The sequence below is a fragment of the Homarus americanus genome, unplaced genomic scaffold (genome assembly GCF_018991925.1).
Source record: "Homarus americanus isolate GMGI-L3 unplaced genomic scaffold, GMGI_Hamer_2.0 scaffold23598, whole genome shotgun sequence".
In the NCBI taxonomy this organism is placed as follows: Eukaryota; Metazoa; Arthropoda; class Malacostraca; order Decapoda; family Nephropidae; genus Homarus; species Homarus americanus.
In genome coordinates this window covers 1,122,761-1,146,655 of record NW_024731054.1, presented here as the reverse complement: position 1 = coordinate 1,146,655, position 23,895 = coordinate 1,122,761, and the positions used below count along the sequence as shown (strand labels likewise).

General features: G+C 36.0%; 2 protein-coding genes across 10 annotated transcripts in view; one reads left to right on the top strand and one right to left on the bottom strand.

Annotated features, from left to right (window-relative positions):
- Positions 1-334: 334 nt before the first annotated feature.
- LOC121867466 (proteasome subunit alpha type-1-like) lies at positions 335-8,349 on the bottom strand. Of its 2 annotated transcripts, XM_042367403.1 has the most exons (8): positions 8,253-8,349; positions 5,983-6,042; positions 4,980-5,142; positions 4,318-4,505; positions 3,335-3,544; positions 2,572-2,799; positions 2,119-2,130; positions 335-602 (listed from the first exon to the last, which is right to left on the bottom strand). In XM_042367403.1, the coding sequence occupies exons 1-8, from the start codon at positions 8,253-8,255 to the stop codon at positions 579-581; spliced, it is 888 nt and encodes a 295-aa protein (XP_042223337.1). In that variant the 5' UTR covers positions 8,256-8,349; the 3' UTR covers positions 335-578. The 2 variants fall into 2 exon arrangements, with proteins under 2 accessions (XP_042223337.1, XP_042223338.1); XM_042367404.1 differs by lacking the exon at positions 2,119-2,130.
- Positions 8,350-9,756: 1,407 nt separating this feature from the next.
- LOC121867465 (protein transport protein Sec31A-like) overlaps positions 9,757-23,895 on the top strand; it is a 55,374-nt gene continuing 41,235 nt past the window's right edge. For 7 of the 8 annotated variants that reach the window (XM_042367398.1, XM_042367402.1, XM_042367401.1 and 4 more), the window contains exons 1-10: positions 9,757-9,897; positions 13,367-13,576; positions 13,827-14,016; positions 14,965-15,095; positions 16,775-16,877; positions 18,780-18,991; positions 20,093-20,288; positions 21,550-21,681; positions 22,427-22,603; positions 23,039-23,242. In XM_042367398.1, coding sequence (XP_042223332.1) covers positions 13,374-13,576; positions 13,827-14,016; positions 14,965-15,095; positions 16,775-16,877; positions 18,780-18,991; positions 20,093-20,288; positions 21,550-21,681; positions 22,427-22,603; positions 23,039-23,242 — 1,548 coding nt within the window. In that variant the 5' untranslated portion in view covers positions 9,757-9,897; positions 13,367-13,373. Of the gene's footprint in view, positions 9,898-10,639; positions 10,761-13,366; positions 13,577-13,826; positions 14,017-14,964; positions 15,096-16,774; positions 16,878-18,779; positions 18,992-20,092; positions 20,289-21,549; positions 21,682-22,426; positions 22,604-23,038; positions 23,243-23,895 lie in introns of those variants that run through there. The other variant, XM_042367396.1, reaches the window with a different exon arrangement.

Below are 23,895 nucleotides of genomic sequence, written 5' to 3'. Positions count from 1 at the left end.
ACTTCACTTCTCAATTCAGTCTTCATTTAAATTAACATTCATTTCACCTCATTTCCTTCCTCTTTACATATACTGTATTCATCACTTTACATTATTCACATTAACCTTTAACTTTCTACTATTGAACACACACACTTCCAAGCTCATTCACTAACGTTCGTAACTTTTCATCTCAATCGTTCACTAGAGTAATGTCTGATTATTTTATTTACCATTTGTGCTGACCTTTAAAAGCATTTGGTAATAACCTAACTACATGGCATTATTAAGCAAAATATAAAATTAATCTTTAAAAGGAAATAGATATCATCCATTGGATAGTCATAGCCAACACTTCTCATGTATACCTTTATTATGGAATTTCAAGTATTGTTGCTGGGTAACAAAAATATCCCCTGAAGATACTACAGAAAATGATTTCTTTCGTGGTAAAATTCACGTACAAAATTTAGTACGAATTATTTCCTTTTCATTTGGTAATGCAAAATAACTCAACAGGTGCACATTAAAATGTGTCCAACTGAAATGGTACAAAAATCCTAATTTCAAACACAAACCACACAGACCCAAGTAGATCCTTAGTCAGTCTCCATGGAATCCCCCTGTAAAGAAACAATGGATAATGTCATACGAACAAATACAAAGAGAAAATTTACTAGTGGATATACAATACATATCAGTGCAATGTATGAATACAGTAGCCTTGGGTTATTTTACGTGCTTTTTAATTTTGATATATTTTCCCACCGTTACCTAAATTGCAACCATTTTTTCCCTTTACACTACTGTATATTGCCAGTCACTGATGTAACATTAGCCTATTGTAAGTAATAAAACAATATAATTATGAACAAAGCTTAAGGTTTTTTATAATAAATTTTTTTTTCCACTCTACATAGATGGTAGTGACACAATAATTCCAATGTTAAATCAGGGATAGATTTAGTTTCATCCTTGGGAGAAAAAAATCTTAAAAATAATACAGTAGTATTAAGAAAACATAATCCTTCCAAATTCGGGGGCTTTTCATGAAGAAAGAAAGATTTATCTTTTATTGAAGATCTTCCTCATGTTCCTAGTTAACGTGAATAACTGTCATCCAGTATTACTGCTGATTCTGTGGATTGTCAGGTTAGTCTGAGGCAGCATGGCTTTAATATGTTGTGCCATTTCTTGTGTGTGTGTGTGTGTGTGTGTGTGTGTGTGTGTGTGTGTGTGTGTGTGTGTGTGTGAAGCTTTCATTGTTTTGGAACAGTTCTATTTATTTATTTTTCTTGGTGTACCAGAACACTGTACATGTCTTGGTTATGTTTAATAAGAAAATAAAGTTTTTAAGCTTGCTTGGTGAAATTTTTGAGGCTCTGGTCCTTATTTTGTATTGAACTACCAGGCACAGCAAATGTATTTTCATTTCATAATTTTTCAATTTGAAAGCATTTTTTGTTCCTATGCCACAAAATAACCCAAACATAATGTCTACATACAGTATGTACTTTATTATTAATATTTGTGTGAGTGTACAAAGGAGAGCACATGTGTCCCAAGAAAAAAACAAAACAGAGGAGCATAAGGTGCAATGTGAGAGGAAAGATAAGTTCTACAGTACATTGCAAAAAGTATGGAAGTTATGTGTTTACAAGATATAAGTGAGTATGATGAGTACAGGCACATACTGTGAATGAGGTGTACAATATGGGAATTTGGTTTAGCAAGAAGAGACTATCAGTATAGGAAGGTAGTGTACATGGAGGAAGTATGTGACCAATAAGAAAACCAAACATAGCAGAGTACAAGCACTATCAACATTACAGTACTTTGACAAATTTTCCCCAGGCCACCAGTGGGAAAGGGACACAACAGAAAAAACTGTTATTAAACAAGAAACTAAGCATTTGCTTCATGACACTGAAACCTTAAATAGTATATAGAAATCCCTTGAATTGAGTCTTACACATTATTATACTGTACAAAATGCATCATCTGGTGAGATAGAAGTTTTTAAACTGCTGCATAAATTCAAAAATATATCCAACAAAAGCAAAACTAGGTCTTTACCACTACAATAAGTTCTAACAAAAAGACTACTGTACAGTACATATATTCCAAATTAAACTATACCTGCTGTGCTGGCTGTGGGAAAATAACGTACATTATGTAAAAAATAACGTACTTATAAATCTAAGACTTAAAATCAAGAGGTCATAATACTTGAAGGTTTACCATATAATCTATCAGAAAGGTAAAATAGGTTAAACATGTTCCATAATTTGACCAACTATATCCTTCAGCTCTCTTACTCTATCTTTTCAGAGAATTAATTTTCTGTTAATAGCTACATACAGTACAATGTATTATACCTTCTAAACTTGTTTTGAATAGCAAAAACTGGATACCCGTAGATATAATTTCTACTAATGCACTAGTTCTCAGGAATACACAAAATTTCATCCTTTTACTCTGAGCATTTATATACAGAAACATAAAAAAAAATCTCAGACACATACTACTCCAGTAAAGTAACTGCTATATTCCACATTCCAGGATTTAAACATGGGGGGAAAGAGGGTCTACCTGATCCTCTGCTGCTGGTGGAGGAGGTGGTGCAGCAGCAGTAGCATCAGCAGAAGCAGCAGCCCCAGCAGTTGCATCATCCTCAGCAGCTGGAGGCTGAGCATCACGGCTTCCTCCAGCACCTCCCCGCCTTTCCTCTTGGTCCAGTCCCTCCAGGTATGGGTTTACATCATCATCGTCATAAATACTGAGATCTTCGCCCTTACCCACTACTGCTATGCTGCAGTTCTGTAAGAGCAAGGTAATGCTTAAGAAATACTCAGGTAGCATACGAGAGACTTTAAAAAAAAAAATAGAGGTGAATGTACCCAACAGTAAGATTATTTGGTATTGAACAATTAAATGGCTATAGTGTATTTCTGTTTACATGTGTCTAATGATTCACTCAACTGCCACCAAATAACATCCAGAATACACTGGTAAATCCTGCTAATGATATCGAATGAACATAATTACTGTATTCAACGTGAAATTGACACAAAACTTTTCCTGTTTTATATAATAAACCCATCCCTTTCTTTTCTAGTACTAATACCATTACATTTATAAACTATTTTAAAAGCAGATAAGCAGTGCTATGTCCAGTTCCCCCTCCCTAGATTCACTTTTTTTGTTCTTTCACATTTTCCAGACTGGGGTCTGCGTCAATTAGTCCAGTGTATCGAGATACAGTACTACTGTACTGTACTTTGTAAACGTTTAACTATGGTACTCTAAAATCTAATAGTAATTCTAAAAACTTTTCATAAAAGCAATACAATACCTTATTAGTTAGTTCGACATCATTGGGAAGCGTATCTCTCAGAGCCCGCAGAGCATGACGAATAAGCTCCTCCCGAGTAGAACTGCCAAACTCCTCAAGATGACGCTCTAAATAAGTACGGGCACTCTGGGAACGAGCTCCTATTGCCATGGCTTGACAGTCATAGTAGTTGGCAGAAGGGCAGGTCTGGTAGATATGGGGACCATCCTCCTGTAAATACATAAATTGAAGCATATAACTAGTTCACTTATGATCCCTCATTTCCATCTTCTTTCCTCCTCCCTAAACTTATGCCATTTTAATACAGGTACTTTGTCCCTCCCACATGGTAATTTGAGAACTTCCTCACTACATATCAGCTTATAAGGTGATTAGGTAGTCTTATTTCTTACATGCATACCATTAGCAAGAACTGTGCAGGCCCTTGAATATACAGTACATTACTGTAGTATACACTTCTGACAAAAACCCTGTTTACAAAGTCTATCAGCAAGAGGAAAAAGTATAAGATAAATGTGAGAATAAAAAACTCGAATTATCCAGAACTTAATTTATTATAACATTATTAGTTTAAAGGGTTCTAGACTCCCAGCCCATTAAATTCTGGTCAAGTCACGTGAGAATGAAATGTTTTCAAGGTACAATATGCCGCAGTGTGTACTGAACCTGCCAACTGCCCATCACTGAACTTCAATTAGTAGCTGTACCACAAGTTGTATTAATGGCAGCAAGGACCTTTTTCATTTTACCTGTTGTTTTGTTTAAGTAACAACTAAAGTACAATCTTTTTATTATAGCAACTGCTTTGAAGATTAGTCAGAACTTCCTCAGGAATGGCTTAATTTGCATTGTGTAAATGCTCAGCCAGGTAGAGTGACATTAAGAAAAAAGTAAATGAGCATTCAAATAATCACAACTCAGTTTATCTACAAAACCAGATAATTTCCTTTAAGGTAATGTAATACTGTATCGACTGTACTTACATCAAAGCCAGCTAACAAGAGACCAACACCATATGGCCTCTTATCGTAGCGCTGGGTGGCAATCTGCATTTTAGCACCAACACGTTCCATCAGCTTATTTAAGGATAGAGCCTGGTTGTGGGCAAAGTGTTCATTGAGACACTCTGTTCTCATGAATCGCGACAGGACACGAGCATCTGCAGTCAAACCTGTGACCATAATACAAAACAATCAACAACAGTGCAATACATCTGAGGATGATACCCTGTACATCCTTCTGGTTTGACACTACAGTCAGGCCAACCCATACAAATGCCATATACCCCCTCCCTGGGCCAAGAGAATAATAAAGAAGAAAAAAATACAATTCAATGTACACAGCATCCCATGCCATAAACAATTCTAGTAGTACTGTATAGAGATTTTAGTCTATTTGTGAAATAACTGGCGAGCATTATGGATCTGCTACCTTGCTCTGAATATATAAAAGACTGGCAGGAAGAGTGATAAATTGGAGGTTCTGGTTCAATTTAAATAATGAACTAATACTCTATATGTACTGTATACAGTACTGTAGCTATATACAGTAAAACCCACAGGAATCCCAAATCCATAAACCCAATGAGATTTTCTTCAATAATCCAGTTACCTATAAATAACCTTACTATGCATCTTCAGGGTACCTGAGATTGAAACAGCAATATGTTTGTCAATTGGCATGATTTTTTTCTGGTGAGCTGCAAGTTCTGATGAGGCTCTTTTTAAAGCCACCAGTACAGCATGGGATGAGCTTTTCACACCAACTGTGGCTGAGCCTTGCTTCACTGCCTCCATAGCATACTCCACCTAAAAAAAAAACAAGTGTACAGGTATTGTACATGTCTCATACTACCACAAATTAATTCTCAAAGCATTTAACGGTTCTTACTTCCATATCACAGGTACTGGTATACCTCAATTTACAATACCTTTAATGATTTTTATTTTATACACCTTCAGTTTTACTTTTAAAAAAAATTTCCCTTTCCCAAAAGTTTTTAAATTAACACACAGTTATCACCTATTACTGTATACTTAACAAATATTTATCATTACCTATGTTCCAAGCAGCCTGGCTGGCAACAGCATGTCATAACAAATTTTTCAAGCCGACCGAATCTTTCAAAACCAATTCCTCACTTCAAATGAACTCTCCAGCAATTTCTTGCATTTTTTAAGTGATTTACTGAGATGTGAAGAAAGTAACCAGTAAGTGCAATGAACTGCAACAAACCCCTAAGGTTAAGAGACCCACAAATATCCTGTACCGAGTTCTCAACTACCCTGCATGTATGAAAATTACACGCATGACTAATTAACTAAAACTTTAAATGATGAGTTTGGCATTGCAACTCATTAATAATATATCCCATGTCTCACTGTTATAGAAAGATTAAACAAATATCAGATTAAATGAATGCAGTATTCTGTTGTTATAAATATACATACATTATATGCAGTATTTTATTATGTGGACAGTATTGTACAGGAAAAAGTTAATACAGTACAGAAAAATATATTTTACCAACATTTACATCTTTGAGAATACCGACAGTACAGGTATTCTAAAAAAAAAATAATAATAAATACAATAAATAAAATTATCATCTACATTGGCTTAAGCTTACAAATTAACTCTCAACTTACCTGGTGGAGGCGTCCTTGTGGGGACCATACTGTGACATCATTATCATACTGATTTCGAAACTAAAAGACAAACAGTAGTATTAGTTAATGTAAAATATGTTTGTATATATGATTGTTCTTTACCGTTTAAAATCAGATTTTCAAAATATACGAGAAATTCTATCTTCTTGACAAAACTTTCTCAGATAAGATGAACCTACCAAACCCAGCAAAGATAAAGCTAATATATTTTATTTAGGATAGGGTAGAATAGGTTGCCTCATCCTAGCATGATAAATAATATAATTGATGGAAACATTTGTATGGAAAGGTAGCTGGTAACATTCAGTCACTGGTAAGGATTTCAATGACAACATGGTAGATGACACATTAATTATTTATATGAAGGAAAACTACAGAAAACAGACCTCCAAAAATTTAAGTTCCTGCTTCGATTTTACAGTTTTCTTGAGGTAAGAATTTACAAATTGTCTTTAATACAGTACAGTATATTATTATTCAAAAGTTGGACAAAATATGAAGGGTATTTCTATACTCCTAGCTATTCTACGTTTGAACCAGCAACTTGCAGACATTTCACAGTAAATAGATAAAAAGCTTTCTTACCTCATGAAAATGACAAAAAGTGAACCAGATATAAATTTTGCATATTAATTTCACAATTTTTTTCATCTTGATTTTTCTGATGTGACACCACAGTCCATCTGCCATGTTCATTTGATCAACAGGGACGTTTAGATGATGAAAATAGAAGATACCTGCAGTAAATTAAGTTAGGTCCAGGAATATTTGTTCATAAAATGAATCAACCTAACCTAGAATAAATCAGATCTCGGCTTTTATTATCGACAAAAAAATATTACGGCTATGAAAAGAAACACCAAACATTCCTTGACATAAACTAAATAAACTGTAGCTCTCATCTCCCAGACATAAAGGGGTGTTCAGGAGTGAGTCATAAAAATTATATTACACACACCAAAGTCTTCTTCCATTCTTGTCATTTTCACGTGGTAAGAAATCATTTATCATCTACATGTACTGTGAAATTATGTAAATTTGGTACCTAGTTATGGAGTGCAAGAAATGTAAATAATTAACCAGTTCTGTAATACCATTGAAGTTAAGTTAACAGTATATGAATGTATCAAGTATTTAAGTGGCTATTACCACATTTTATTACAGGAGTATAGATGGTGCTGGCCTGTGTTTGTTATTCTCACGTTTCATAATTACTACTGTACCGAGCCTTATTATGTAATGATAGGTTAGACGCTCTTGTTTCATTATTCTTCTTCTACTCGCTATTAAATTAGACTGTAAGTCATGTATGAGATTCATTAGGATTGGTTCTTTTGGTAATACTGGAGAAGATGGCTAACACCAGAAGGAGTTATGGTAAGTAAAAAACGGTACAACTTTTTATTTTCATTACGTATAAGTATTTATTTATATTTTTTAGTTTTCTCCAACTACAATCATGCATCACCTGTAGTGGGCAGGGTATGAAGGATGGGGGATATTGCAGGGTAAAGCACGGTGAAAACTGATCATATGACACTAAAATGATGTCTCTACGCGTTTTGTACACAGAGAAATTAATTATTTAACGTAAATATTAATTTACAAAATCTGTCGTTGTTGGCGCGCGTCGTGGTTTGTTCTGTTTAAAACCGACCCGCTCAGTCTGAGCGTACTCTCACGTCCACAAAAAAAACTAAATTATACCAAGATGCTTCAACAAAGTTGCTTTCATTGGTACCAGATATCAAAATACATTGTCGTATCATTTGTATTACATGTACTATACTGTACTTACTATCATCTAAAGAACATTAGTGGAAAAAAATGATCGAAATCAAACAACGCGTTCTGGTGTTAGTCATCTGCTCCAGGATTACCTTCTTTTGGTCTTTTCTCTTTGTTTTTTGACAACCAGTATCACTCTCCTCAATCTTTACATTAAGTACCTCACGTGAAGTAAACAAATGGTGACCCCACTAATATTTCCAGGGTAGTGCTCTTTCAGCCTTCACTGTTATTGAATTTTAAAAGGGAGTGTACATCTTCCCTTGAGAAAATACTGCACACCTCCATACTACACTAAAGCTGCCAATGAATGGAATAACAAAATTTTCAGTCCAGTTGTGGAAATCAAACGACATTGAGGCTAATTTATAGCGATAAAATAAGAAATATTAATGGTAAAGTGTACTTTTTATTCGTATTAATAATAGGCAGAGAATCTGTTTTACAGTTGAAAAACCCACCATGTTTAGGGAGAGTAACTCAGGCTGCCGTCCACCACACAACACTACCGGTAATGTTGTGATGTGACGTAAACTCGACTTATATTTTAAGTTCACCAAATCCTGTTATTATCATTTTTTACCATCTAAAATTTTAAATAATTTAAATCGGAACAATATAAACTTAAAAAATAATTATTTTATTTTGAGATAGATGAAAAATTGCGATTGATTATAAAAAAAATAAAGTCGACTATCCATTTTTAGGCTAACGCCATCCAACATGCGGATTATCAAATTAAAGACACTGGAGCAAACTGCAGCGGGTCTATTGACCCATACTGGGCCGTCCCGTTTATACCCAACCCCTTTTGCTCATATATCCATCCAACCTATGCTTGAATCTATCCAGCGTATTCTCGTTAATAATGAGTTTGAAGCTATCCAGGGTATTGTGTTTTCTTTTAAGATAATATAAAATGTTTCGTTATGTGTTTCTTTAGTCATTAATTCCTTGTATTTAGTACCCGTAATTTAAATATACTGAGGTGGCACGTTTGGCACATGTTTACATTTAAACAGTTGCATAATTGGGGAATGGGTCTCTTGATTTACAAATAATATAAAAGTAACATAAGTGATACAAATATGATATATAATAACTAGGTGGGGAGAAGGTTATGCTACAGGGCATTTCAACATAGTGACAGTGCAAAAAGTAGGATTTACTGGGAATGAATACACTGGTTTGTTACAAGTTATTGATAATTTTTACAATGGTTGGGACTGGGCTGTTCTTATAGGGATCAGTTCGTGCTCGTATGGGCTGGATGCGTTTGTGGTGTCGAACAGCAATTCTCGGGCTAGGGATCTCAGGTGGTAGTAGGAGCCGGTGTCGAGGATGGTGCAGAAGCTTCTTACCAAATTGGCAGATGAGGTCGTGGTGATGGTCAGTGAGAGTCGAAAGGGTCAGTATGTTGATCGCTTCTTGATAGTTACCAGTGAGAGATACGCGCGCTGCCGCTCTATACTACCAGCACATTAAAACAGATTGCATATAAGTGATTGAAATTCAGTAAATAACTGTCCAGAGTAGATGAATAGATGATTAAATGAAATATCTACGTTTCACCGAATTAAATTTAAGATAATTTTGTGTAAATATTTTTGCGTATCTACAGGGTACTATCGTACTGTTATTTTGTCGAGTTTTTAGGAAAGAAAATGTTTACTTGAGGTGCTTCGTTAAGATCTTTGTCTACTTGTAGTCCGTGTAGCATGTAATATATGCTAGCACTATGTTAAAGTGTCATAATAAAAAAAAACACTATTTCAAAATTCAGGATTAATATCTAGGTAAATCGGAAGCCCTTAAAATTTTACTTTTTTTAACTTATGGTGAATTATTTTGCAATAAATACAAAATATAAGTATTATTTTTATTTTAGCCTACATTAAAGCGTCTTTTAGGTTAAATTTGGGCAAATATAACAGTAAATCAAGGCTATAAAGTTTGTGTTCACTCTTCTTGACAATGGGTGGGGTGGTTGACGTGTTGGGTAGGAACTACTGGCCACGTAGGAACAATTTAGTTGACATCAGGAACTCTTGGGTGCTGGGGATGAGGCAGTGATCACCTATTTTTTTTAACTAAGTCGACGCCGTGGTAATATATCTTCTTTGTAATCCATTATATAGTAAGGTCTCCATGTCATTGGTGGTAATTAAAGTCAGAGTAATGTGTAGTGTGTGGGTAGCTGGGAGTGGTGGCCCAGTTAGGTGGATGGACAATATGACAGTGGCACTCTGGCATCTGTCAGCCGGGTGATGACCTGCTCCTTAAGTGTTGTAGTGAGATAATAAAGGAAGATAAATCCTATGGTGTGTCGGTGCTCCATGATGATGTAGATGCAAGTAAATAAAGCATTATAGTGAAGGCAAACTGGTACTTTATATTGCTAGAAGTGTTGCATAACATTCTGTACCCAGGATTAATAAGGGTGACCTTAGTAACATAAAGGTTGGGATGATTCCTTCCCTTTAAGGTGTGTCACCAGCTTGCAATGCTTTTCAAGATTATTATTAAGAATTACTCTAAAGTGGAGTGTCAGCAAATAAAATATTTATAGGAGCACTTTGAGATTTATTTGTTCAATATTTTACTGATAGTATGTTGGGGACATTACCTCATAACATTGTGTTAAGGTCAGTATTGATGACTAACATGTTATTTATTTTGATGTTTATTTTCTTATATTTTCATTAGCGAGTTCTGTTATGATAATCATTTCCTGTGCAAATGCTTCATTTGGTAGATAATTAAGGGCCTAGGCATGCACCACTTTGTCTTCTCAGCGGTAATACGGCGGTGACGTCTCTTTCTCGGATGTCAACAGCCAATCATATTGATGTACTGTATTTCAAAACACTCCCGTGCACCGAGCTCTGATTGAGGCCTACGCTCAGTGTACTCTATCTAGCGGCTGCTGTCACGTACTTACAAAAAACGTAAAATTACACCATATCGCAGTAAGTTCTTTCTGTTTAATATGCCGGAGGCGGAGCCCCACGACCAGGAAGTTGGATAAGATTAGGTTGGTGTGGTCTTCTAACATTGAGTCTGCCTCTTGGTTTTCTTATCAACTAAGGTTAGGTTAAAATTATAAGTAACCACTTTTTCACACATTTGCACATAATACGACAGTGTCCACTATAACACACAGTGAAATTTCAATTCCGGCTATCGGAGAGTTCCTGGTTTGAGGGATTCCGGCTAATGGAGATACATTGGTCCCTCGGTTAATGAACACAATTCGTCTCCCAGAGTCGTTTGTTAACCGAATCTATTATTTCAATGGGATATTGGGTAATTGGTTCCAACTCACAGAAAAGTACATACAAAGTACTGTATATTTGTATAAACAAAATGCAGTACAGTACACTTACTTTGAGGTGTGTATGTAGAATGTTGCTCGTTGATGATGATCATGGGAATTAGAAGTGGGGGTGGAGGAAAAGGGAGAAGAGAAGGGAGTAGTGGTGGAGGAGAAGGGTGAAGAGAAGCATTTTAACGGTCCGACTAATTACCCAAATGTAGCCAAATGTAGCCAAATATAGCCGGAATGAAGTCAAATAATGGTCATAGATGAATAAGTCGGACTGCCAATCACTTCTCGACTTGTATTTGGTGTCAGAAAGTCACAAAAAATTGGTACATGCACGCGATCTATTAACTCAGATTAAAGTAAGTTTTCCAATTTTTTGTGACTTTCTGACACCAAATACTAGTTGAGAAGTGATTGGCAGTCCGATTTATTCATCTACCGTAGGACCATTATTTGACTTCATTCCGGCTTTATTTGACTACATTTGGGTACATTTGGGTAATTAGTCGGACCCGCATTTTAATGCTTCTTGGAAGGTGAGTCACCTAACATAATAATGTCAGGAACCTCTGGACTGACAGATTCTCTAACATGAAAATCTCCTCTCTCCTTTTTGGAAAGGAACACTGAGGGGAATCATCTTTCTCACCCATGCTTGATGCAGTAATTTCACCAGTAAAATTTTAAGTTTACAAGCTGTAATTAAAGATTATTTTATTTAAATCAACACTGCACTGCACTATATATTATCAATATGTTAACTAAATTTCAAAATGACCAACAATTTTAATGTAAAAACGTAAAAAATACTCTGTGTTCAAGAGACCAATAAACACGATGTTTCCTCCATTGTAAACAGTTAAATAGAGACGCTTTGGCGGGTGAGTCAAGCCGCTGATGTGTGCACAAAAAACTAGTTCCCTGTACTGCATATATTATCAATATGTTAACTAAATTTTAAAATGTCTAATAATTTTAATATAAAAAATGCAAAAATATTAAAGAGCACAACCTTCTTGATATTTACTCCACTAGAAACTAATTTAAACATAGAACCGATTACTGTATTGGCGGACTAGCCGATCAGCTGATGCGTACAACAAAACGTGTTTGTCGTAAGGATTTCGTTAATCAATCTAAAAATCCTTATGTGAGCTAATTCGTGAACCGAAATTTCGTTAATCGAACCGTTCGTTAACCGAGGGACCACTGTATTACTTGTATATATACTCTAGTTTCTAATTCTCTTCATATTTACATATCTCAGGATTACTCTTCATGTAATACTTGTTAATTCTTTCTGCCACCGATTGTGGCTCCTTGGATAAAAACCTTGTGCTCCAAAATGTCACATGGTATGTATGGATACACACTAGCTGCCTTTTTATTTAAAGTGTTGTAAACTGTCCTAATACATCAAAGAAGGAACTAAATAGAAATTAGCTGTTGTTCAGATGACTTCCAGAACACTGGCCACCAAGGATATGCCTCTTCACTTGGCCCAGTCAGTCTCCTGCTTTTCAGATGTGCCTTTTACTCAAATCCTAAGTAGGAACCGTGCACAACTTTTCATATCCCAATTGAGCAGAGGGGTAAAGCAATTACTGTACTGTACTTTGTGTCCACCCCAGATGGCCAGTTTTTGAATTTCACTTTCCCTCTTATTTTCTCCTGAATTTCTAGACACTATAGTACATAGCTGAATAGATGATATAAATATGACTGAGATGGTTCCTCGTCATTCACTTTTGGCAGTAAGATACCTTTTCACATATCCGTTGAGACATTGTTACATAACTATTTGACAAATTTCATAACCGAATGACAGAACACATATCGAATGACAATCTAAAATAACTGTTCGTTCATGCTAACGGAAGTGATTGACATAAGTTATGAAGTTGACAGACGTGAACAATAAACAGACAGTCTACATATAGTTTGAGAATGTAACAATTGGAGAATGACATACCACCATCAGTTATTTTAGATTGTCATTCGATATGTGTTCTGTCATTCGGTTATGAAATTTGTCAAATAGTTATGTAACAATGTCTCAACGGATATGTGAAAAGGTGTACTTCCTTTTTTTCAATGTTAGAAATCAAATGTTTTTAAATTAATCTCTTCAGACAGTCTCCTTTTACATTTTCTCTCCTTGCCACTATAAACCACACTTGGGGAGTTCACATTAAGAATACTGTTTCTACAACTTAAGAAATATTAATAAACTTCTCTTGTTTTCCTCAGGAACATCATGAAGGTGAAAGAGGCAAATGAGACTGCCAATGTGGCCTGGTCACCAGCAGATATACACCCAGCTTATTTGGCATGTGGCACCACTGCTCAGCAGCTGGATGCTAGTTTCAATACAAGTTCAACTCTCAACATTTATGATCTTAATGTAGGGGAGACTAACTTGGATATGAAACTTGCAGCATCTATTGAATCTCCATCTAGGTAAGTCTTGTACAGTACAGTATGTGAATACAGTATTATCTTGCCTTTTCCTTGATATATTTGTTTTGCTTGTACTTTACTGTAATGTCGACCTAATCTATATGACATACTGTACTCATCCTAATACTGTAAGAAGCATTACATTGCTCGACATTGTTTAGGCCTACAACATTGTTTAGGCCTAGGTAACCATCAGGCCTTTTTTTTTTAGGCAGCTTTAGTGATAAACAATATGATATTGACTTGACAGGTTCCATGCTCTACAGTGGAGTGGTTTGGGAACTGAACCTTCAGGCTTCATATATGGAGGATGTGAAAATGGTGGCATTTATATATACAATGCAGCAAAGGTCTTGGCCAAGGAAACAGATAGCCTGGTTGGTACAACCGAGGGAATGCATTCTGGTCCGGTGTTTACTCTCAGTTGTAACTATCTGAAGGTGAGTAACTTTTATCTCTTAAGACATTTTATGGCTTATAATCTACCCTGGCAGCATTAGCCAATGGAAACACCTTTACTGCACAAGGTTGGCTCACTTTCTTTCCTGTCATATCTATTGCCTAAAATGGAGGACTAGATGCAAGTTATTATTCAAAGCAGAATGACAAAATGTTATGGATGCCACAGTCCAACTGTCCATTGTTAGTCTGCCATATTTAATTCTTTCAAGGACCGTTCTTTATACTTTCTATTGGTAAATGATGAGTGTTCACGTATCTTTATTGTACACTTGAGGTTTCATCTATGCTGCACATGTGTGGCCTATGAACACGACTTGCAGTTCACTTTGCCAGTCAAGAGAGTGTACAATGGCTGTGTGATGCCTCAGGTCTTCCTTTCATGGTGGTACTCTTGTGACTTAGGTTACTGTTATGCATAATGTATGAACAATTTCAAAATACAACATTATGATTGATAATGATTCATGGTTCAATAATGAATGGCATTGCACCATGGTTGTCAGGATACTCTGTCTCCTCTTTAGTTACTCCCCACTCACATCATTCTTCAAGTGGTTTTTTAGTCATGATGGGTGTTCTCCTTTAGGCTGTTTTGATACTGTACTGTATACATATTTCCCAACCCCTCCCACCACCTTTGTCCCACCCAAGTTTTTAGATGGATTATGCAAACATCTATTATTGACAATTGAAATGTTGAAGGCTTATTTTATTTGAAACCCTGGATTACCTGATTCAATTTTCAGATTACATAATGTACGCACTAGTGATGAATGTCTGTTTCATGAACACAATGGAATTTTGTAATGACAGATACCTAAGAATATCACCTTCATATGTAAATAAACTACTATGCAACTTTATGCCCCTATAACTATACATTACCATGCTATATGTATATATACTGTACATGTATTATTTTTCAGGCTAATTGTGTGGCTTGTGGCTCCTCAGATTCTGAAGTAACAGTTTGGGATATCACCAATCTCAGTGCTCCCATCATACCTGGGAAAAAGTTATCTCTTGGTGCAGATGTATCCTGTGTTGAGTTTAATAGGTATGCTATAATGATTGAGTCAAGTTATGCTATATAACTTAAATAATTACATACAAAATATTGTTTAACCCATTTAATGTGGCTGGTCTGAATTTCAAGTTGTAAACACTCAGTGTGGCACTTTTGACACATGATGGGTTTCTTTTCCACATACAGTACTGTACAGTATAGCATGTCCACAACTCATAATATGAAGGCCAGAAGTCTTGTACTGTATTTCATATTTTTAATGTGAAATTATGCTACACCTTACATAGAATCCTTGGAAATGGAACCCACTTAATATGATTGTATACAGTTGAGTCTGGATTTACGCAGTTTTGGTTTACGCGTTTTGTCATTTACGCGGTGCCTTGCCAGAATTGAAATGCTTGATTTACGTGGCAAATTTGGTAATTTACGCGGGAAGTGGCTTGGGCAGGGTGCGCACAAGGTCGCCCAGTCATCAAAACATTACCGAGTTCTTCACCCACCACAGCCGGCCCAAGTCGGTGATAGTGAGGATATGGACTTATATGGGCTTTGAGGGGTTTGACAAAGAGGCCCTGCAAGCCTCTGTGGTGGATAGTGATACAATTAATACAAGTGATACAGGTGAGGGCCAATAATCTGCCCTCTGCCTCGGAACCAACCCCCCATCCCTATGTGCCCAGCCATCTTTTCTACTAATGTAAGTGTTAAAAAACCTAATATTATTGATAATCCTCTTAATTATTAATTGTGTGTGCATACCATCATAAAATTAAGATGTTATTTTGACTACAAGGTACGTATTGTGTTGGAAAAAGTGGAGTTTGGGGGTCGGCCCAGTCTCTATTTCAATTAATCCCATATGTTCTGTTATTTCATTTACGCGTTTCTCGTTTTACATGGTACTCCGCGGGTTCAATTGACCGCGTAAATGAAGACCCAACTGTACTCTGTTAATATTAAGCTTATGCTTGTATGTGTATATGTTAGACTATGACTAGGTTCCAGATTTAAGCTCATGTTTTGCTTTTTAGTGGTGGCATTCATGTTCATGGATATACAATTTATTTATTTCCAATTCTTTCCTTGCTAAATGTTGGGTGACCAGAAATATTAGTTGTCATTCATTCGTTCTACTCCTGCAGAAGATATATGCTGCTGTGGAATTCCCCTTCCAGAATAAGACCCCAAGTCTCCCACTTAACACAATACTGCAACACCAATTAGCAAATCAAATTCAAATTCAAACTTGCATTAAAGAACCACTCATTTTAAATTTAATAGTTCTAATTTTGTACTGGATATTAACATCAATTTTTATTCAGTTGAAATATTATCTTCAAATGGAGGACAATGAAATACACAGTTTACTTGTTTATGAAAGCCAGTTGATAAAATTAAACACTGTACAGCTATTTAGGTGTTTTTTGAGAGTGAGGTGGATAAGGAACACATTAGTTATCTTTACCAGTGGAAAGGTTTCAGGGGAAGTTGCGAAACTGATGCATGTAACTATGGAGTGAATGTACAGTATTGGAAAATCATTTTAACAAAGGTTAGAGAAGAAGCTCTGGTGTTACACAAGGTTCTGGAGGACACTGAAGAGTTTTGAATTTAATGAGTAACCATTATTATTCCCCAACAGCAAAATTAATTATATTAGATATTACTTGTCAACATTGTATATAAAGTTTCTAATTTCACACTAGGCAAGTAGAACACATCTTTGCATCTACTTGTGCTGGGCATTGTGTGGTGTGGGACCTAAGGAAACACTCTTCCATCATGACCATCTCTGACACTGTTTCAAGGGTGAGTACTTTTGGATGATGATGTCATTTGAGGCATCCCGCATTGTAAGGTGCATTTAGACCATCCGGTCGAAACCCGTTTTTTGGTGGAAAGCACTATTTTCGGCCAAGCTCTATGCAATGGTAGTTGATAAGATCTCCCTACTACACTGTAAATAAGGTTGAAAGCCCTTTGAAAATAGGGTTGAACATCGATTTGTGGCAGACAGGAAATTATGGGCTTGGCTTTCTCTTTGTAAAACGCTTTCATCCTGTCATTGAGTTAGTGAGAGGAGCTGACAGCCAATCACAGCAGCCAGCTTACAGCCTCCTCTCCCGTCTTGGCTGATGATAGTGAGCATCTGCTATCCAAGTCACGGCCCCATCAGTGGGCGGGATCTACGCTTTGATATCGATTTAAGTAAAAAAAGCCATAAGCGGGTGGGAGTTTTGTTAATTCAAGTCAACATTGCAACAACCCAGTACATTACTTGATGATGTGCTACCTACCATCTGCAAGTACAGTCCTTTAGCTTCAAAATGCATTACAAATGAATGCTGTATCTCAGAAAACAACAAAGTTATGCACGTTTGAAATTGGAAAAACTTTAAATGCAGATTTCTCGGTTTCAAATTTTGGCCTTAATAACCCATACGATGTGGGGCGCCTCATTTCTTTAAATAGAATACGGTATATTACTATACTTGAGAATAGGTGATTAAGATTTTGAGTTTTTATGACAGGAAAGACAGATCTAGCTAAAAAAAGCATTTATAGAAGTTTAAAGAATATATAATAAGGTTAGTTTATTATCTATATTAATTTTTGTAACTACAGTACAGTGGTCCCTCGGTTAACGAACACAATTCGTTCCACAGAGTCGTTTTTTAACAAAAAATTTTGTTAACCGAATCTATTCAATGGGATATTGGGTAATTGGTTCCAACTCACAGAAAAAGTATACATACAAAGTACGTACTGTATACCAGTACAGTAATAGAATTAATAAAACATTAAATATAAACTAAATGCAGTACTGTACTGTACAGTATACTGTACAATAATAAATAAAAAACAATAGAATACTGTATTTTAACTTTGAGGTGTGTATGTCGTATTCCCGGCAGCTTTGTTTGCATATCAAACAGCTGATTGTAGAGACAGTCGATGATGACATGCCATATTCTTTACAGAGTGCATTGGTTCTAATGCCTTCTTTGTGTTTCATAATAATTTCTGCACTGTGTATTATCAATATGTTAACTAAATTTCAGAATGACCAATAATTTTAATGTAAAAATGCAAAAATATTCAAGAGGCCAGCAAAATCAATGTTCACTCCACTGTAAACAAAGTTAAACTGAAAAGCGTTGTTGGGCGATTCAATCAGCTGATGGGCGCACAAAAACTGTTCCCTGTACTGAATATACTATTATCAATATGTTAACTAAATTAGAGTGGCCAATAATTTTAATATAGAAAATGCAAAAATATTCACGAGACCAACTTCTTGATATATACCCCACTGGAATTTAATTTAAACATAGAACCGATTACTGTATTGGCGGACTAGCCGATCAGCTGATGCGCACAACAAAACGTGTTTGTCGTAAGGATTTCGTTAATCAATCTAAAAATCCTTATGTGAGCTAATTCGTGAACCGAAATTTCGTTAATCGAACCGTTCGTTATCCGAGGGACCACTGTATAGTGCACTGGTTATTATGTGTGCAATAATTTTTTGTTTTAGAGTAAATAAAATCAGTTACACAAATAATTATGTATGTGTGTGTGTTTTTCAGGTGAAACCAGTTTTTGGAATGTCAAATATGAGAGGCTTTAATGTATGAAAAGTGAATGATAACATTAAAAAAAATTATGCTTATCATAATCAATTATTAATGTTTTTGGGGTTTCTTATAGATGAAAGCAAGCAACGTCATATGGAACCCTAATGTGGCAACTCAATTGCTGTTAGCCAGTGACAATGACCTCACTCCATGGGCTCAGGTTTGGGACCTACGATATGCTACTTCTCCCCTCAAGACCTTAGAGGGACACCAGCGTGGCATTCTGAAAACTGCTTGGTGTTCCCACGATGGAAATTTATTAATTACTACAGCAAAGGATAACAAGTGAGTCGCTAATTATTTCTTAAAATATTTCTTAGTTTGACTCTTTCTTTTCAGCTTTTCTTTTATCACTTTTCAATTTCACCAATGCATTTCTGCTATGTTTTTAGATTGCTCAGTACATTACTCCCATTAGTATTTAACCTTTTCCTCTCCACCTAAATTTGCATGTGCTTAGTTTGTTTCAGTCCTTATATAAAGGTCTCAGCTACAATCTCTTATTGCACTCAAGTTTTATGACCATTTTTTCTTTGAATTTCTTTCACCAATGAAACTTTCTTTCATTATTTGTGTTGTCTACCAAATAATGGATAGAGTTGTTGCACACTACTGTTTTCAGTATATATACATACCATTCTCCTTATATTCATTCTTCTGTCGACCAACATGGTCTTATTCTCTCATCTTCTTCCTGGCATTTAGTATTTTCTCACAGTATCCTCCAACTCCCTTTTCCACTCTCTCCCCAGAAGCATTACATGCAGTTACTCAGGTCTTAGCTGAACCCCATTGTTTCTTCTTCCCTCTCTTCATTCTTTAATGTGTATTTTCTGACCATAAACCATCTTGCTTTCCATATTTTTTAATCTTATCAGTAATATTCTGGGACACACACCCTTATTTTATCAACCTTCTCCATATTCCATCACAGTCACCATCCTATATTTCAGTCCACTGCTTTAAAGCACTGTTGATTCCTCCTCCCTCACTTGTCACCAGTCCTTCCCTCTCCTTCACCCTTCTGTTTTTTTTTTTTACAAAGCCAGATCATCCAGATTCCTTTCATTCATTATCATTTCAGTTGCTCTGCCCTTTACATCTCTGATGACATCCATTCTCATTCAAACACCCAAATTTTGTTTGCTCTTCTTTTGGGCAGCTGAGTACAAGAAAGTGGGGCTTCCATCCCATATCTGGTTGTTCATTAATATTTTCATATACAGTACGTACTGTAATAATTTAGGAAGAATATGCAGACTACAAATGATTTTGTGTCAGATTGAGAATACTTTTTTAGCTGATTTTCTTTTTCTTTGCAACATTTTAATAGACCCTATTCATTATGTAAAGTGCTGATATATTTAATCCTTTCTTTATTTTCAGAATTTATGTGTGGAACCCAAATGCAGCTGAGCGGGGTACTGAAATTGTTGGAGAGTTTCCCTCTTATAATCAGTGGAGCTTTGACATGGACTGGGGTCAACGAGATCCCTCTTTGGTTGCCATGTCATCAGTGGATGGCTGTGTTAGCGTATACTCCTTGTTAGGTGGTGGTCTGCCTCCTGCTCAAGCAGATAAAGTGAGCTGATATTTTCTTATGTTAATCATTTTCACCTTTGATCAAAATTGCAAAACTAGTTCCTTGGAGTTTGATAAGCATTTTTCAACCAAGAAGTGGGCCAGGGCAGTACAGTACAAGTTTTTACGTTTAAATAAAGTAGAATCCCAGTTATCCGGAGTCCGGGCAACTAGCACCAAAATTAAATAACAATAAAAAATCATCTAAAATCAGCTAGATTCATAAGTTTGAATATTGCATGAATGGGGATGAACTGCCATATTTATTTCTATTTTAAACAATAAAATTAAAGCAAAGCGTACCATAAAATACAATAGCACATTTTATGTAAAAAAAAATTACTCCTTGTGAACTTAAACCATCATCTGGGTGACGCAACCAACTTCAGCCAGGCAGTCAACCAGCTGACTCACAGACATGTGGGTGCTGTGCTGTGTGTGTGTGTGTGTGTGTCATGACATGCCATCAGGAGGGAATGCAGCCATGTAGTTATAGCCCACTGCCACCACACATGTTCACTTTCCACTTATGCACAGTTGCACACCCATGCTCATCATTTTCCTCATTTTATAATTTTATATTATATTTTCTTTATTTCTAGGCCACATTAGAGTATTATAATGATTTTCCACAACTTTTATAGTTTCATTACATGTGACAATATGCGAGGTGGTTGGGTTGGCGAGTCGACAACACGGTTATAACCCACCACCTCTACAAAGGTTCAGTTCCCACACACACACACACACACACACACACACACACACCTGTGTTCTTCGCTTTTCTTATTTACGGTAGTAGTTTTATATTATATTTTCTTTATTTCTAAGCCATACCATTTACGTATAGCAAAATAAGTGTTAAAGAAGTTTGTTTTTCTGCAAATCCGTGAAGTTTCATGGGTGTTTAAATTTCAAAGCAATTTTTTTTTCAAAAAACTTGGACAAGCGTAAATTACAGTATAATTGGGGAACACTCATGAAAATGCACGAATTTGTGGAAAAATGGACCTCTGAAACACAAATTTGTGAGGTCAGCCTGTAGCACTGTGCACTGTAGGACTTATTGGGTTTAACTACCTGGTAACTGGATAATGTCTATCTGGCACCTCTCAATCCCCATAGGTGCCAAATAACTGGGATTCTACTGTAGTTGCTCATTTTATGTGATTTCTGCTCATACCAATTTTTAGGTTAGGATTTTCTGAAAATAGCGGAATAAATTACAAATTATGACGCTTGTATTGTATGTTTCTTAACAGTTTTCACAGATAGCAGACTCCTTCCCAGGCATGGATATACCTGCAGTTGTTCCTCAGGGAGCCACACCTCAACCCATTAGGCTGAAAAATCCTCCAAAATGGTTTGCTCGGACAGCTGGAGCTAGCTTTGCAGTAAGTAAAATTTTTTCTATAGTTAGTGATAAAAGTGCCAAGTAAGTTGAATGGATGAACTCTACCTCAGAAGGTTTTCTTATGTCATATAACCTTCATCACATCACTTCTCTTTTCTTCTTTTGCAATTTTTATATTTTAGAATAATACCCCCCCCTGTATGCATATATCGCACTGCTATGTACAGTAGCTAAAACAATTATCTGTGTATACTTTGTGGGAAACAATATGAGACCATGGAGGATAAATTTTGGTATATGAGGACTGTCACTAATCACACGTAAAATTTCGGAGCATATTGACCCCCACCTGCACAGATAGTTGTTTAAGCTACTGTACAAGAATACAGTACTACCATGATTAGTGCAAAGGATGTGTTCCTAAAAGTCATTGCGAATATCGGGTCAATTTTCCTCATAATACTGTATTTAATATAAATAGAGGGGATGCATTCCCAGCTGGCAACTTTCACCACATATTTTTCGATATACTGTATGTACACTCCTCATTATCCAAGGCTATTAGAGATCAGGGTCACGTCTGTGGGTGAGATCTAGACCGGATGAGCGGTCAGTGACGGTTAATTTGGGCTCATCCTTAGGGACTGAAAAGAAGTTATTGTTGTGATTAAATATGCTTATACTGTACTGGGAAGAAAACATGCATAGAAAGAAGTAAATCAAGAACAGTGACATCCCATGTTTAGTTATATATATATAATACAAATATTTTTCTTCTCTGTAAGTTTGGAGGGCGCCTAGTGACATGGAACAATCAGAATAGGAGCCTGGAAATTGCACAAGTTGTCACTGAAGAAGCACTAGTTCAACGCAGCAGTCAGCTGGAAGCTGCACTCTCCCAGCCTCAGTTTGGTCCATTTTGTCAAACCAAAGCAGAAGCAGCTACTAAACCCAGTGACCAGGTGAGTTACATTGGTAGTGTTTTATAAATTTTGTACTAGTTCCTCACTTATGAGTATGTTCAGTTTTGTTTCTTTATATTTTTATATTTTGATCAAGTTTATTTTACATATTTGAAATGAGACATTTCACCTAACATTATGAATTACATCACACCAGCACACAGCTGTCACAGTAGCAATTTGATTTGGCACCTAAATATTATTTCCTTACCTCTGTTGCAACTGAGGTTAAACCAAGATGTAAGGAGAGTCAGGTGCTAAAGGAAGGATTTGTGAACACATTATAATGTGTAGGTGTGAGGGAAAGAAAATTTTAAAATTACTGTACAGTAAAGGATAAAAGAGGAAAATATATGTCAATAACTCTTTTCCTCCTTTGGTGGTAAATCTGTAAACAAAAGTAACCAGGACAGCAAGTACTGTTTCTCTTCTCAGATACTGTGGCAGTATATTGGTGCCAACTTTGAATCCTATCCACGTGCTAAGTATATGGAGCTTTTGGGCTACGCCAGCACTCAAGTATCAAGCAAGCTTCATCCTTTGGTTCCTGAAACTGAAGGCGTTAGTGCTTTGTCACCTGGAACTGAAGGAGTTAGTGCTGAAGTTTTGGCTGACAAGATGTCAAACTTAGCTACAAATGTAAGTTTCACTGATATTCTTTTACCTTCGATGTTATATTTACAATCCACAAAAAAAAATCCTGCATCCCTGGGTCTGACATTCTTTGCAACGATCACTGACTGATGCCATGTTCTTCTGGTAAGGTTGTTTCTTCTGAGTGAATCATTTTGTAACCAGTACAATATATTATGTATCTCATGCATACTTAATACAAAGAAATTAACAGGAATACATAACTCATGAGTGTTGTTCAGTGTGCAGAATTTTTTTTTACTGTACTGTACATATATTTATACCCCCCTCCTTAAAATAAAAGTGTATAAATAGAAATTCAATGTAATGCATACTGTATATCCATTCTTGGCCTTGTGTTGGTAACTTTCATTGATAATTAATTGCTGATTATTCATTCTTCTGACTAGAAATATTAACTATTGAATGGGGAACTATACTGATTGTAAGATACAGTATTTCACCGAGTTGAAATGTTAGTATCCAGGCCTATTGTAGGACAAGTTCACAGTTTTAAAATTAGAATTTTAATGTCTCACCAATATTGTATCAAATCTGTAGATGAAAAAGTGACAGACATTTACTGTGAAATACTACTTGTCTTTCAACTCGCAAGTATTTGCTAAATTTTTAGAATTCTTTTGATAAGGCAACTTGTA

Coding starts and splice junctions, on each gene's coding strand:
- LOC121867466 (XM_042367403.1), bottom strand. Junction 5,143..5,982: donor CACAAGGACGCCTCCACCAG/GTAAGTTGAGAG, acceptor TTTTTTTTTTAG/GTGGAGTATGCTATGGAGGC. Junction 3,545..4,317: donor TCTTGTTAGCTGGCTTTGAT/GTAAGTACAGTC, acceptor ATGTATTTACAG/GAGGATGGTCCCCATATCTA.